Below are 17,481 nucleotides of genomic sequence, written 5' to 3'. Positions count from 1 at the left end.
AGCCCAGCTGTGTTTAACAGCTTGAGAAACTGCACAGACCCCAGGGCTGTGTCTTCCGCTCAGACCAATCCTGGCACTGCTTTCATGCAAGGTTTTACATGAAAGCAGCGCCAGGACTACTGGGGAGCTTGTGCTGGTGTCACAGCAGTGAATGGGACACCAGAAGAAGAAGAAGAAGGAGGGCGGCAGGGTCTCCATCCCCAACCCCACCGCACCTTGAGTTATGTGGCGGCCGACCCTGCCCAGCACTAAAGTGGATTCGTTTTTAAATCAGAAGTGTGCAAGCAAAATATACTCACTCACAGTAAAGAGAGTTAATGGCTGAATGGGTTGAATCACTGCCCGAACCCGGGCTGGGATTGGTATAAGCAAAATGTGAATGACACCAGAGCAGACCACTGGATGAAGAAGAGATATTTTTTTGCAGCAAGAGAAAGAAAGAGGGAGCGAGCATGAGCACAGATGCTCAAGTGTCAGGATATAGACAAATAGTTGGTGTGTGTCAATTATAATTAGCATTATTTATACTGCATTATCCCATGTTTGTTGTTTTTTTATGTAATCCTGTGTAATGACAACGATGTCTTATAGTTTGATGTTTTCACATCCCTAAACCAGGGGTTTTTCTGGTGTGTGCACGCTATTGAATAAATAAATAGAAATACATATGTATGTATTTTCAATGTTGTTTTTTTGGCAAAACATGGGGCCTGAGAGACGACAAAAGCTCTCCCTGGGCCAAACCGAAGTATTGTCAATGCCAATAGGTCTGACTTTAATGTGCTGCACATGTGAAGAGTATTTTTAACCCTGGGATACTGGGAATAGCAGCGAGAACCAAAAACGAGCATCTGCTTGCTCTGGCGTGATGGAACATGAGCACAACTAAGAGTACCTCAGAAGAGAACAGAAGCATGTGACAAGCAGTTAGGACTGAGAATTGAGAAACACCAAAGTTCCTAGTGCACCATGCAAAGTAGCTTAAACCAGTTCCGTTTATTCACTGCTAACATCTTTGGAGGAAGTGCAACTTTCATTTAACAAATGCACAGTGAGGTAAATTAAGTAACAGACAGGGCAGCAGCATTTTGTACAATTCTTAGAATACAATAAAATATTCAACTAAATAGAGTAAAATTACAGTTCTATAATCCAAACAGGATGATATTCTTCCTTCAACTCAGAGGCACGGATAGATTTTCCTTAAACTCTTCAACACAGAGTAACACTTAATATCAATCTTGTCGAAACGCAGGCAAAAGTTAAGATCAACGCTTAAAGTAACAAAAATATTTTAGTCATGGACAGCAGCGGGTGTTCAGAGAGCCAGTGCCTATGAAACAAATATCCAGATCCAAGGATGTTGCCGTAGAACTAGAAAGTCCCTTTTCTCTGCATGCAACTTATAAATACTATTCGTCATCAAACATACAATTAATGTAAGACATTCCTGTAGTTTAAGGCATTGCAAGCTTATTGTTGTATCAGGAACTGAATTTCAACAGCATAGAAAAAACTAAATCCAAAAACAACAAAAAATCAACTGAGATTAAATTAACATTAAAAAAATCGCACAAAGAGCACAAAAATGCTTAACTACCCAATGTCTAAAGTTTTTACTTTAAGAAGAAAATGCACTTCAAAATGTACAGAACTAATAACTAAGCATTAAATTACAAATGGTCACAATGAAATTGAGACCTTTCTAGCACGCCCTGTACTGGAGCACTATGTTGCTAGGCCTCTTAATGTCAGACAATTGATAGGCCCCCTATGTGGTGTTTGTTGTGTTGGTAACAGGAAGTTCATGCTTTTGTAGTTGTCACAGAGTGGCAATATAAAAACAATTTACCCTTGCATTTCCCACCGATTTTTACTTCTAAACCCCATGCCAATGTATCTGTCAAAGAGTTTACAGGGGTAAAACGCTGCGGATTTCACTGTATTGAGAAGTAGTAAAAGGTGAACTTAGTGAGGTGCTCTGGGCTAGAAAATCAGAACTGAGCAACAGGAAAAACGTGCATGATAAATCAAGTCCAACTTTAATGCACACATAAATAATGTACTCTAAATGGCAAATATTTACAAGATGTTACGTAGAAATACAAATTTGAACCCATCCCTTAGTGGGCAGCAGCTTAACCACGGTGGAAATCAAGTACCCTAAAGAAATATCACAGAAGGAAACTAATCCTGTAAGTGGAGTCTGCTCCTGATATCTGGCAGGTACTATGTGGCAATATATGCTGAGAAGGCTCTAATGCTAAGAACCACCATTGCCCCTATTTGGGCCTACTGAAAGCATGAGACTTTTCACAATCAAAAAAGTCAAGCCTACAGACTGAAGAGGCTACTATATTTACCACATTTAATAATCTATCAAGCACGTATGTTGGATTTAGAATGAAAATAAACATGACCTTGTGGTCTCTGCCTTAAAAACCCAAACATTTTAAGAAGTATCGTTTGACATGTACCTTAAATCACCCTCTATAGATATTAAGCATTTTTGAGCCAGACCAATAAAATGAACATAGGTATTAAAGCCCTGCCTATTGCTTTTGTCAGAGTTAGATGTGATTAAGTCACTAAAAGCTCTAGTCAGATGCTTAGCTCTGTCTCAGCTCGAGGTACTCTTGGAATGTCGAGCCCATATCGAGTCATGCTTTTATGAGAAGCCCAGTGGCTACAGCTGCTGACCATGTTACATTGTGACACTGGTTTGAATGTGGGCCTCCTCTCACCATCCTGTGGATCCCTGCAGACCTTGCTATACAAATAAAAATGTGTAACACAGTCTGTGTCTCTTGTGAAGCACTCTTATATCCTTGGGTAAGGTTTGCGTGAAGTAAAACCGTCACAAAATGGGGATTCCACCCCTCAGACACACTCTAATCACATAGGTCAACAATAAAAGCAGCCTATTAAACTTTTTATGTCAAAAAAGGATACCCATCTATTCAATGAACTGCAAAGTGTAAAATTTGAAAATCTGGGTTCAGTCCCAGTTTCGCTGCTTGGACAAAATGTGTGATTTAGGGCAAATACTTCATTTCACTGAGCCTTATGATCGTTATCACCTATAAGATTTCCCCACATACACAAATTCAGGTTGGTTACTGTAAAAAAACTCAGCTCCAAGATGGCATGCATGAAAAAGATTGGTACTATTCTTTAGAGAAGTAGAAAAAAGAGAAGTAAAAAGGAATGGGAAAGGGTTTTGGGACTCCCTAGAGCTTTGATGTGCTTGAGGTATTTCAGGTCTGAATATTAGTCGCCCTGACTGGCTAGGCTGGGAATCCACCCCATCCCATGACCTAGAGGGACATGCCCGTCATGAACCTACGAGGATGTTGGTTGGAGCTTGCGGTAACATCACTAGGAGGACCAAAAAAAATAAAAGGAAAATACCTTGCTTGCAATTGATTCAATAGATTATAATGTTGCTCCGCCTATAATAAGAATCAAGGCCACACAAGCCCTCTGACTTGCCTCTTGGTACACTAACAGCACTGTCACCAGGGCAACGACAGAAATGTTTCTCTGTTTAAGTTGAAAAACTCTCACTTGTATCAAATATTTCTCAAATAGTCTGATGTTCTAGGGTGAAGCTCTTCAATTTTAAAGCAACACACGTTTTGGAATTTTGAACAGACCTTGTCATATTCTCACACCATCTTTGTTGCATGATTTGCAAGCAAAATATTTTGAAGGCTGGTGCATAGGCTTTTAAGGGCAGACCAACCTGTGGCTCGGCTCGAACTTGGCTCTCTCTGGTAATTTGTTGGCTCACCCACCTCAAGTCACACAGTTCACATCATACCTCTCATTCCTTTAGAATTTGTCAGAGTTAAAATGGAAAGACATTTCCTATGGTGTTTCTCCTGGAGTTAAGATATAAAACCCTTTCATACTGTATTTGCCGGAGAGTTCACCAAGCAAAACCGTTTTTTGTTGCATTCGCCAGAATTCACAATAATACCTGTTCCTGTTGTATTTGTCAGAGAGTTCACAATGTAAAAAGCCTTTCAGATTACATTGTAGAACCCTTTCCTACTATATTAACCAGTGCCAGCAACCGCATTCTTATTGCATTTGTCAGAGAGTTCACAATGTACATCTCCGATTGTATTTCTCAGAGTACACAATAGAAACTCCTTCCTATGTTTCTGGCCAGGTGTTCACCCGCTCCTATTATATTCCAGAAATCAGGTTTGAAATGCCCTAGAGCAGTCAGAGTCGCTGGTCCTAAATGCCTTTGCAATCTTGGGGCCTCAGTTTTCAAGCTGGCGACCAAGTACCCATTTTAGCACTTGAACCCCAGTGTTAATGTGGAAAAACAGTCTCAGGCTGAATGGTGATTTGGGGGGGGGGGTAGGTAATGGCTACAAAAACAACAATAAATCAAAGTCTAGCCTATACTTCTTTAAAAACAAAAAATCCTGCAACGAACTAACAACTAAATGCTAGGCAAAAATTTACATTTAGTTAAAAAGTTTCAACAGGAATTGCAAACTGAAAACCTACCTAAAATGGACTCTCAAAAATCACAGGATGCACATCATGTACTCCAAAGAAATAGTGAAGGGGCAAATAACTCGGTGCATCTATTCTGCTTCTGTTATCTGTGTTGTAGACAGTGACTATTTGCTCGCCAATATGCTCTAACCCCATAAACCAGCGGTGCTCCTCAATGGGCCTCTTGCATCACAAACCTTTTCACCATCAGCAACTTTATCAGCACATATAGCCATCAATGAAATAAGACTCTTCACTTTAACCTAAACATAAATATCACCATTTGGTTATTGCCAAAAAAGAACCATCAAATATTTATGGCAGACCCAAGAGGTACTTTGAGATTAATATAGTGTCCCTATAAAACACCTTGCGTTCACTCACGCCAGGCAAAAAAATAAAAAGAAAAATAAAAGGACCGGAGTACTGAAGTCCTTCCTGCTGCATCACAATGTAAAACCACTGTTTATGGCAGTTCAATGTAAAACCCACCCCCATAATATGCCAGAGTTCAAAATGCGAAAACCCTTCCCATAGTAGTGATCAATGGGTCACACCAAGAGAAGACCTTTCCTACAAAATTTGACGTGGGGCCTTTGTTAATAATGTCCATTTCAGTTATAAGCAAAGGAACTTTTCTTTAGGTAGACTTACAAAACTATTTTTCAAGCAAATGCTTGTAGAGGAGACCACCATGTGGGGGAGTCACTTCCACTTTTTGCTGCTACTGCTTACAGCTCTTCTTGTGATCACATAAGCCCTCACAGACTGTTGTAATGCAAAGCTGGGTTTAAAAATACAATGAAATTTAAATTAAAAAAAAAAAAAAAATTAAAAAAAAAAAAGAAGAAGAACAGAGTCTGTTAGAAGGTGTTACCAAAAAACGTGCCTATTAAATTAATCTGTGGGAATCTATATTAAAAAAACACCTGTCTACAGGCTTTAACAGAGTGTAATACTAATCCACCCATAACAGTCTATGGACTTTAACATGTGTGTTTGCAATAGATAATTCCAGCCTATTACCTCTATCATAACTTTTCAAAATGAACAGATTTGACCTATTTCAACTGACATAACTTAAACCAGCTGGAAAAAAAGAAAATCAAGCATACAGCTTCAATGAATGGCTTACCACCATAGCCAACCTAAGGTCTACTGTATGGCAGGGGCGGCTTCTACGTTAGGGCGGTGGAGCAACACCCACCTACCAGCAGAGGCAGCTGCAAAACCTTTAAAAGAAAATGATAATAAACTTTGTTTATTAATGTTTTTATTTAAAGGGGCGGGCCATTGGGGTGACGAGCAGTGAGGGGGAGCACTCTGCCTCGCTGCACATGTATGTTTGGCCGGCTGTCTCGGGCAGGCCAAACACACGTGAACACTAGGCTCTCTCAGGCGCAGCAACACAGTTGCCGGGTTGGAGAGAGCTTGCACAGGCTCCCAGTCTGCCTGGGAGCGCCCTGGCTGGGTAGCTCCCTCAAGCAGGGAATGACATTGGCTTCAGCAGCAGAGAGTGACTGAACATTGAAGCTTGTGGAACACAAGGGCCTACATGCATGCACTTCAAAATGTAATGAAAGCTGGGAGTGACGCAGTCGAGAAGCTCAGATTTCAAAAGAGCTTGGAGGGTTGTGTGACCTTCCTTTTTTTTTTTTTTATAAACAGCACTCAAAGGTAAAGTGACTTACATACATTCTCCACACACTACCAACACATAAGAGGAACACAATGCAATTATGTGATGTGTCCATAAGAACATATAATACTACAAAAACTGTTAATCTCTGGTCTGCAGAATCTTGGGGGTCTGCAATTTTTTAGAATATGAAATAATTTTAGCAGATTAACAATGTGGATATATATGATAAACCAAAATGTAAGAAGCATTTGCAATGCAACAGGTCGTGCATCTTTCTAACAAGTTAATTGTCAGCTTTTGACAACAGCGCTCGCAAGCAAAAACAAAAAAAATATAACAAAAATAAAAACATGAGAGGAAACTGAGAAAAGACAACTTACCAAAATAAGATGAAGTTAGCTTTAAAAAATAAAACTTTGCAATTTTGTTTGTCCTCCTGGCCACCTTTTTGACAGTCACAAGCCTTCTGTGTTAGAGGCACTGGAAGTTAGAACAAAATAGTACCTCAATCCCATCGGGAGCAGCGGATGGGCACTAATTAAGTTGAAATCAATTAGTGCTTGATCTTGGCTCCACAAAGAGGAACGGAAATGATGCCAGACATGCCATGATGAATTTCAAGACTGTAAGGAAGAGTGCCACGCAAATCAGCAGATAGTGAGCGATAGGCGGGCTCCAAGTCCTTTACTGAACACAACAGCATCTCGCAGACAAGACGCATGCGCGACCCTAAAAATGAACATTTTTAATATTCAGTAAATGTGAAGGAGTAAGAATTCTGAGGCTAAATATTTCCTCAGTATCTTCAGGTTGATTTGTAGGAGCAGCACAAGTACAGCAAACAGGATCCAAAATGGACTATTGGGAGTTTCAAATGAAGCACTGGTATGCACTGACAAAAAGAGAGCGTACATTAGAAGAAAAAAGCCAAAGTGATATATTAGAGTCTAGCACATCAAATCAATATTTTAGAAATTAAGCCATGTACTGAAAAGCTCCAACCTTCCCATTAAAATTAAACATTTGATTTCTGTATTTTTTGTTTGTGAATTAAAAAAGATATATTGTTTTATGTAATGGTTTGTTGTATATTTGTTTCTGTATTTTTCTGTATTATTTTGAAGTTCAAATTATAGTGATGCTTAGGTGGGGGTCCCCTATTCCCTGTAAATGTTTCAGTGGGGTCTAAGAAGAAAAAAACTTTTAAGAAACGTTGCTCTAGATCAAGATTTGCTGTCCATCTAGAATGCTCAGTCCATGTTTCACCAGCCCTTTGCAGTATAAGCTAGCTCCCATCGCATCCCACATACTCCCTTATACAGACGGAGGTCATCTTTCCCAGGGAAAGAATGTAAATATTATGCAACAAAACCAACAACATTTTTTTTGCTGTGCGCCTGAGCAACAGAGCCATTGAGGACCACAGGATAAGATGAGATGAGATGAAAAGCCAGCAGTGAACGAGTACGATGTCGCAGTAGCTACAGCAGTTTAGCTAGTCATGTTTTTTTAGCCAACAGCAAAACAAGCACGCTGACTTACCAGCTGCCTTATGACAAGAGACCAGGTAAGCTATGAACAACGGGCAGAAAGCTGAACTAGAAGCCAGCGTGGTACTCCTCAGCATCAGCACCGGAAGCTGCGTCACGTTCCACAAGGGCTATATAAAACCACCAAATGATAACATAATATCCCGATGGCAAACCCTATCAGCAACCAGCGGCTCCATCACTGGAAACTGAGAGGCCGAATTGCCCACATATCATTTCACGCAGAATAACTCACCTTCCTTGAAACCATGTCCCTGCCACCAAACAATACCCAATCTCCTCAAGCCGCAACCATTTGTGTGAACTCACACAGCCCCTCAAAGGGCCCCACCAAACTCCAATCAATGTAGTCTAGCACAAAAGAAACTGGGCTACACGCTTGCTGTAGTGTCGGAGAGCACCGCTCAACCCCAACAATACCCGATAGTAAGTTATAGTCACAATTACCTATTGATTAACCACTAACCTTGGGTTTCAAAGCGGAGCTTCAACGTCTCTACAGTACACTGTAACGCCCGGGACCTTCAGCGAGGAGACTTCTGCATGCCACAACGTGCAGGGTCACGCAAAGGGAAAGCTAATAACTAAAGAGAGAGCATTCAAAGCCCTATTTGCGTCCAATAATGTGAAGAGTCTAGGAACCACTCCACGTCCTACTTTGAAACCCGGGCGTCTCCTGAAATGTGCTGCAAGACATTAAGGAGCTGTGAAAAGTTGGGTTTTTAAAAGCAATGTTGTTCTTAACGTGGTCTATGGTTGCACCGGTGAGTTTAGGCACAATGGTGTGTTCATATGGCAGTTCCCTGCATCCTCACGGTACTACTGGCATAACCTCTGAGGAACTCAAACTCGTCACTTTAAAAAAGTATTCGGTGCTTGAATCATGCGCTGCTATTCTGAGAATCAAATATTTTGAAATGCAAATAAAGCTCATTAGACTTCATGCTACACCGGACCACTGAAGCATGAAGGAGACGCGATGCCCTCTCTGCACATGACGTGCCACCCGGGCCGATTCTTCAGCAACAGTTTCCCAATGGTTGGCAAACACTCAGTGTGTTCCGTGCTGCCATCAACAGCAAGCGTGCCTTCCCGTACTTATGAGTTAGGTAGCAACTGAATAAGCAACAGAAATTAGTCAGGTGAGCGAGGCCTGTCCGGGACTGCGTCTATGCGCCACTGCCCATTTAACACACAAAAAAGGACCCTCATGAAATCTTGACATGGTCATTATGCGTGCAAGGAAGTGCCAACAGCCTCTCAGGTGGCAGGAAAAGGCACTGCGACCACTGAAGGACTACTTGATGCACTTAAGCATCCCCCTGAGTAGAGCCTGGCATCATCCACTGCATCAACGATTGTACTCTTGATCACCGAGTACAAGAATATTCTGGGGTCCTAACATCATGGACAAAATATCGATAGGGAAATACAGATTTACTATTCCTATCCCCACATCTATGCACCTTAAACATATATGCCATCAATGCGCATGTAAGTGGAGTTAGGTATAGAAAATCTATACATACTTACCTTTTGATATCTTGTCCACGATATTAGAACCCCATGATATCCTGGACTCAATATTCAGGAAGCACACCCCCGTGAAGCTACATGGCTGGTGGTATGGATCAGTGAAGTCCCAGATCTCTGCTGTAAATATCATCTAAGAAACTACCAGACTTTCGCCCGTTCCCCAGAATGTTAATTGGCACAAGGTAAGCTAAAACATTCCATCTAAATGGACAGGGAATGGGCTTGCTGTGTCCCAGATAAGGATGTCTGAAGGCTGATCGGGTATGTTTGTTACCTGCCCTGCATCTGATCCTACTGGGATGAAGTACTTCTTAAAACTTCTTCAGGGGTTGGACCTGCTCTGAGTGATGGTATCTCATTAATTATGATGCGTTTCACAAAAGGACGCAAAGGACTATTTTGTCTTACCGTCAGCATTATTGGTACAGTTACAGCAGGCAATGCATTAGAACGAATCAGTCTTCAATACAAGGCCAACAGATTCTCGATAGTTCAAATTTTGAAGAACTAAAAGATATGACCGGGTTTGGTGTCATGTAAATATGATGAACCTCTCTGCATACTAGAACAGCTAGTGTGCCCGATAGGTGGTCCCTTTTTGGCTAGTCTATTATTTAAGAAACAAGGGTAACCAGCACGCCGATTATGAACTGATTAGATGCTGTGATTCGAATATGTTATGTATTATCATTATGCTGTCCAATTACAAAATACCCCTAGCTTCTCGTGGTATTAGGTTCAGGGAGGTCAACAACTACCCTCTCCAAGTTATAGGCTCAACCTGATGGCAAGAGTCTACTGCGGGAAGGGGCATCCAACAACCAATTTGACCCCAGCCAGGAGGGCTATAGTGCCAGCAGAGCTGGCCACCCAGAGGATGGAAAGTTCTAAAATGGCATAAAAAACAGGTGGACAAACATTGGAATGGTGGAGCAGGTGCACTTGGCAGCCTGAAGCTTCTCCTGGACCTGTCCCACTATGACTGTACTAAGCTCTCCACATTCCAATATTCTAATTTCCCCAAATACCTCTCATGGGGTCGTAAATGGCCCTTGGTGTACTGGCAGCAGTTAAAGTCTCTTGCCACCTCTCACAATGCAGTAACAGACACCTGCCTCTCGGGAGGCAGTAAAGGTTGCCATGCCTTTCAGGGCTAAACTGTGAATCATAAGTGGCCGTGACAAAAAAAAGTCCTGCATTTCGCTTCATAAGTGAATAGCCTTAGTGGAAATTAGGGTGGGAGCAGAACGTTGGATATTACCTACCAATAGCAATCTGAGGGAAAAAATATACATTTTGCGGCTCAATTTTTAAAAAAAACTGGCAAGAAATAATAGTTTTTACAGGGAGGTATGAGGGTGCTAATTATACATAGCAATATGAACAAATCTACCACAGAAGTTATGAAAAATTGCTTAGCAGCAGCAAATACTATATAGGATTACAAAAGAAGTCTTAAACACGTGCAAAAAAAAAGATGCTCAGCAGGCAAATAGCTGTTGCACGGCAGAAAAGTGCTTGTCAGAGTGCCCCGCTGGAAAAGAATGCATGGAAAATCCTAGACCAGAAAATAAAACCACCTTAAAATACTGTGGAAGACATAATGTCAGTCATCATCCTTGTGCCTATTGTTAACCAATCAAAATGCATGGGCTTGAAATTAAAGTATTATCAGAGTTGATGCTATTGGCAAGGGTAGTACTTTCAACGGATACTTGAGAGGTGCTCAAATGTCATTCACTGCATATTAGAGTGGTGTTAAGTATATAACTGGTTATTCATGCTGCATGTGCCTTTAATCAGAGATCGATGCCTGGAAGCGATAATTCCTGCCCTCAGATTACTGATTTTACACCTTGAGGCAGCAGGTTACATATGCTGTCGGGATGCTTACGTTCACACGGCCCTAGAACAGACGGCACAAACTAGTTCCTGTGCTGATCCCCCACCTTATAAAAGTGCCAATGTCGAGCTCGTTCATATACAAAGTATAGCTCAACTGAGATATCACTTCAAACAAACAGTATCTGAAGCACAAATGCCGTGCCAATGTAACCGTAACACTAAGTGTATCGCCGCTGTCATGTCATTCCCATCCCACCGATCTGAGGCACCACTGTCATGCTAGTTTCACATGGCCTCTGTGTAAAGCACCATTCCCAGACATGCGGACAATCTAAAGCACGACCATCGGGGGCCAGTCTCAATCTCCCTCTTCGTCTGAAACTACATTGATTTGTGGTACTACAAGCCCCCTGGCGCCCCCTCCCCCGCTATATGCACATTACTACTGCTATGGCAATATCCGAATGGCCCTTCAATTTTTAGCACAGTGCCTCACCCTTTTTGTCCCAAACATACTCAAATTTCCAAACTTGGGCAGGATGTACTAACCAACATCTCTTGCTGCCCCGGCTAAGACACCCAGGAGAAAAGCAAACAGCGCATGTTCTGCGAAGCCGCACAATTTTTAGATACGCTTTTCCCCCCATTAACAATAACAATCTACCATTTAAAACTGCTATATATGTTTGCACGTGTTAGGCTAGCTGTCAGGTCCTGACAGTCGGACGGCCTGAAGAGAGCAAGCAGTCAAAATATGGATGCTTACTCGTGGCTGAATGCGATGCCCAATCCGCCCTCTCCCATTGGGAGAATACACCGTATTAAGTGCCACTGAATGCTTAAGTCCTCGCGCCCACTCAGCTACCTCCAGTGGTGAAGTAACTGACCGCAGTAAAAACACTTGTAAACAATGCTGCAGACCTTGGAGTGCAGTAATATTTCTGCTATGTAGCTCAGTCACGCAATATAAACAGCATGTTACCATGTGTAGGCATAGTGTGGTAAACAAACGCTAGCGTAAAACACAATTCCAGGCCTGCATCCCGGCCTTCCATGGACCAATTAAGTCCTATTCCTATCCGAGTGTTGAAAACTTTACCAGTCTCTCAGCAAGGGATTACTGAGAGGCAAGTATTTTATCAACTTGGCAGGCATCTTTATGGCAGAACCGGTAAAAACACTGGGAAAAGTCAGCAAAGTCCAATATTTTTAAATGTATACTTACAAAGGATGGGGGAAAATCTACTGAAATATCACAGAGATAGATATCTATTACTTCTAAATAATACCTGCATTTGAACAGACTTAGAACTACCCTGTAAAAAAGACAGAACATCCCATATAAAATCCCATTCAAAAATGAGCCCTAGGTCATTTCAGAAAGTCAAAACTTATTAAAAAAAAAAATGGCGGGTATTTCTCTTACTGGAAAAGTGAAAATCCTGTACGGTTCGGCAGTAGCCAGTATCCCTTTTCCCGGCTACTGAATCTGCATCTAAAAAAACAGGACTGAGTGTATTACATTTGTACCACCAGCACCTCACCATCTGACGGCGTACAGAAAAAGTCCTCCCTGCTTTGAGAAAAGACCTCACTGCCTCCCCGAGTCCCGGTAAAAGTAAACACTTGGCCCAGTAAACTTCCCCGGCAGACCAGAAGCACTGGTGGGTGCAAAGAGCCAGTCAACTAGCGGGGTGCGGTAACCCCGCTCTGGGTACCCCGGCTCCGAGGGCTGAGCAGACAGTAAACAGGAAGTGAGGCCGCCGGCCACCTTACCTTCTGGTCCACGATGGAGCAGGCCAGCTGCTTGACGTGCGCCAGGTCGGAGGAGGGCGGCAGCAGGACAAACTCCCGGGTCAGGCCGATTTGGATGGTAAAGGAGACGCCCGGGCAGGGCGGCAGAGCCAGCGGCGAAGGCCCGGGTTCCATGCCGGGAGCGGGCATCGCCAGACCGGGCGCTGGGAGGCAGGGGCTGGAGGGGGAGGAGGGCAGCGAAATCATCGCCCCCGCAGGCCGTCCAGGCAGAGGGCTCCGTTCCTTACATAGGCCCTCTAGTGGGCCACGGAGAGTGGCACCTCACATGGGGGGGGCAAACACACACCCCTAGAGCCAAATCCTGGGTGTGGCTCTAGTAAACTTCCAAAAAGATAAGTAAAAGTTCCGAATCCGTCTTGTTATTGTTTCCTGCTCCGTCCCCGAGCCAGTGCCTAAATTTGGAGACGTGGAAACAGCTCTCGATAGAACAGAAACTCAGAGGGTCCTACAGGAAGCTCTCCCTGCCAGTATTGGAAGCCTATGTGCTACAGTTTCTCCCCACCACCCTCTTCCTCGCAACTCTCCAACAGAGCCACAGGTCTGCCAAGGAGCAGGAAGTGTGTTGACTGACAGCTCTACCGTCCAATGGAAGCCAAGAACTGTGATGTGCACGCCCTCCCTCGAATTTCAGGGTGGAGAAGTTCAGAGAAAGTAAGGAAAGTTGGAAAACTATTCTCTCTGATCATTTTCCACACAAACGGCTGCAAGACCAGTAATGTAGCTTAGAGAGTTAACGTCATTCCTGCAAAAGTCGGCGGGTAGTTCTCACTCTCCCCTGTCTCTCTCCACTGTGCTCTGATCACGCCTCTGTACTCCAAGTTCCTCTGATTTTTGGGGCGCAGACGTTCAGGTTAATCGTTTGAGAAGATATAAGACATCATCAACACGCTAAACAACCCTGCTTGCTAGCGGATTGGCCAACTACCTGTGTTAATGTGCATGCCACGGCGACGGAGAGCTATGTGAAATATGCAGACACAGCGCCCTCGTCATGCGTCGAATTTTAGCGGATGATTGCCTCTCCATGGCGTTCCCCAGGCTTTAATCGCTGCTCACTGGTCGTCGTGAAGTATAAAATGCCAAATTGAGTGAAGATAACTGCCGCGTTTTCACCACAAGAGCGAGGACAGAGCTCCTGAGGATACATTATTTTACTGACCTCTGGCCAGGGGCGAGGAATCCGTTGGTGCTGCAGGTGCAATGGCACTGGGGCCATAGGGGCTAACTGAACCCTGATTAGCGTTGTGTTTTTCGAGGAACGGGCACAACGACGAAGGGTAGAGGCACGCAGCCCTTAGGCTTGGAGGACCATTGCTTGAAATTGGGATCAGAGATGAGGCACTGTAGTGCTGATGCACGCAGTCGAAGAGCAGTGTTGCATGCAGGAGTGTCACAGGTGCAGATACAAGGTGTGGAGGCAGAGAGGCCTTCATCCTAGGGCCAGCATCACTCAGAGGAGGATCACAAGTCAGGCTGTTATTTTGAAAAAATAGGGCAACCCAGAACCGTGGGACCTGGGTAAGTTAATAATGTGACAAAATAATGTTTTGGTCCCCCCGGGGAAGGATATGAATTAACCTCCACCACAGTGGTTGTACCATAAAGAACTTTCTGTACAGATGAAGTTTGTGAGAGATATATCACATTTATTAGAAACTTAAATTCCACAATTTAAAGTGAAGTAAGTAAGGTGTTCCTGTATAACGACGCAGTGTGATTGAATTATGTGTTTATATAAGTGTTGCAGTGCTATTTACATGAAAACTAAAACCAAACTGTGGTTAAAAGCATGAGGTCTCAAATAAGCACCTAAAGCCATAGGTACTGTGAGCCTGCTGAATTTTTCAAAAGCCAATCCACATTTTCTAATACAATTACAACGTTTCGACCCCAAAGAGATTAATTCAGGCGGGTCATAATCAGGACAGAATATTGAAATAGGAAGCACCCCTATTTGATTGAACTCAGACACATCCTAGTTGTGTTAACAATAAAACTATACCAATTTGCCTTCTATTTCATGTAGCCCTGGTGTGTTGTTAATAATACCACTTTTTTACTTTACCATCTAATGGCTTCACAAAGGTCTTAGGTCGTTCCATGAAAATGAGACAATTTTTTAAAGTCCTTTTTAAAACATGTTGGCGTGGTCCTATGTTAAAGCTAAGGATCTGTAGCCCGGATTTAATCAGGTTAAATGCTTTGGCTGGTAGTTCAGCAGCACAGTGAATACAAGTCAGGATGGTCATAGGGCACAGGGATTCTCTTTCCGACCATCCTCTATGCCACAGGAGTTGTGCTCTGGAATGTAAAAAGGCAGATTCTCTACAAGCCAGTCAATCTGTGTCTTTCTCCTTTTCCATCTTTAGGGCCACCGTCTTCTGAACGGTGTTAGGGGATAACCCCTACCCCTGCGGGGAAGGCTGCTCTGGTCCCAGCCCTCCTCTGATGAGACTACAGAGAGCTCTTTCAAGTAAAAGGGGAACACTGATTAAGTTGTTGTGCTATTTATTCATCTTGATTGTACACAGCAAGGCTCAGAACTGCCAGGCACTGCCCTGTTTTTGTGAGACGGGGCTCCTGGGGATGGCATCCACAGGATGTCCACCCTCTGGTGTCTTCGGGCGAGTGGTTAAGTCCAGGCTCTAGGGACTAGCATATTGCTTAGTTTTGCACGCAGGGCGGGGTTAGTTAAGCCATTAGGGGTCTGAGGGCTAATCACATCATTCCAAAGCTGTGGTCCTGCAGTGAGGGGTGGTTTAATTTGTTCCCCTGTCTGAGCTTGGCCTATAAGCGGTAGGTGGAAAATGGTGGATTAATCGGACACTGTAAGAGCGGCGGTCCAAGTATTATGTGAAGCGGGCAGGGCAGATTTAATTCAGCCTGGTGTATTGTCACAAGATTGGGTGGGAATGGAGAGGCCGAAGTGCACTGCGGCACATGGTCTGGCGGCTGCTACTTTAGCATGCTCGCCGCCGCAACACAAATTTAAGATAACAGGTGCTCGTTGCCAAGGGGAGGAGAGTGTTCAAAAGCCGATCGGGCTTTAGAAGAGGAGGCGATACAGCTCTTACATGTTGAAGAGTTTGTTTCTATTTCAGAGAGAGGCAGGGGCTGCATGCGCACACCTGCCTCTGCTGGAAAATGCCCGTTGAGTGAAAGGCGGGCCCCAGGGGAGTTCAAAAAGCAAATTGATGACAGTGCTCTGCATGCGGGTGTCTGCATTGCCCACGAAACATGCTGTGGAGATTTCCAACTAGCAGGGGCAGCTGAGTGCTCACGCGTTACTCAGCGCGAGCACTCATTAATTTTTTTTGCCTATTTTCAGAAACAAGGTAAAACAGGAAAATTACCAGACATCAGCTTCAGTTTCTATCGATCAAAAACTTCCAGCAATAATCTGCTCTTCTGAAGGGCAACCTAGCATTTATGCACATCACGAAATGAGAACAACAGTAGAAGAAAAAAATCACACAACATAGTGAAATAAAAAAAAAGTTAAAGTTATTGCTAGTAATAAGGCTGATGAGGTTTCAATTAAGGGTTAAACAATGTCCAGCAATGAATTTCATATGGGTCTGACTGAGCCCCAAGGGACACTGGGTTCAGGTGGACGGGTTTGGGTGCCTAGTGAGGCTGGATTGACCCAGAGTATAGTGTAATGCTATCTGTATTACACTACAGTCTCCTGCTTATTAAGGTGAATCTCAAATTCTAATATCATTTGTTTTGCCTGCAGCAACACCTCCCTATGTCCCTGATTCCACTGGATTCCTAGAAATTTCACATTTTGAGAGGGTCCTTGTGTCTTATCTGGATTGACCATCCACTCTTTGCTCTGCAAGAGTTCCACATCCCTGTCCAACTGAGTCTGCACCTGTTCTTGTGTCTCTCCCTGAATCATCTATATAATGAGACAATTGTACCCCTGGAATGACAGATACTTCATCTAGGTATTCTGCCACCAGCCGGTGACAGATGGTGGGGCTATGTACATACCCCTGGAGGAGCCTTAACATCTTAAGTGTCTACCACTATGGGAAATTGAGAATTGTTCCTGACTCTCAGGGGCCAATGGTATGGAAAAAAAGCATTAGCAATATCAATAGTTGCATACCAGGTCCCTTTATGTTTTTGTACCCTCTCAATCAAAGTGATGGTGTCGGGGACCGCAGCGGTCAACGGGGGTGTATATTTGTTCAATTTGCGGTAATTGATAGTCATTCTGTAGCTCCCATCTGATTTGGCAAACGGCCACAAAGGAGTTTTCCAGTCAGTAGTGACTGGGGCCACCACACCTGCCTCCATCAAATCCTGTATAGTCTTACTTATCTCATCATGCCCTCCTGGAACCCGATATTGTTGACCCGAGGGTAGGTCGCTCCCCCTGCTGCTGCAGCTCCACCAGCCCAGGCTCCTGAAACCTCCCAGCAAGTCCTGCTAAAAAACATTAAGTACTCCCCCCGCCCAGCCCCTCGCCCAGCCCCGCGCTACTCACCTCTTCTCCTGTACCCCTGTCTTCTGCCTTCCGCTCTCCCCTCCTACCTCTCTCCGCACCTCCGCTGTCCTTCTTCC

General features: G+C 43.7%; 1 protein-coding gene across 1 annotated transcript in view; it reads right to left on the bottom strand.

Moving 5' to 3' along the window:
• Positions 1-13,423, bottom strand: part of PRKD2 (protein kinase D2) — a 397,645-nt gene extending 384,222 nt beyond the window's left edge. Inside the window, exon 1 of the mRNA XM_069207667.1 lies at positions 12,868-13,423. Coding sequence (XP_069063768.1) covers positions 12,868-13,092 — 225 coding nt within the window. The 5' untranslated portion in view covers positions 13,093-13,423. The remainder of the gene's footprint in view (positions 1-12,867) is intronic.
• Between the last annotated feature and the right edge of the window lie 4,058 nt (positions 13,424-17,481).

The sequence above is a fragment of the Pleurodeles waltl genome, chromosome 9, assembly GCF_031143425.1.
Source record: "Pleurodeles waltl isolate 20211129_DDA chromosome 9, aPleWal1.hap1.20221129, whole genome shotgun sequence".
NCBI lineage: Eukaryota > Metazoa > Chordata > Amphibia > Caudata > Salamandridae > Pleurodeles > Pleurodeles waltl.
Note: the sequence above shows the minus strand (reverse complement) of the source record. Positions and strands in the feature narration are given on the sequence as shown.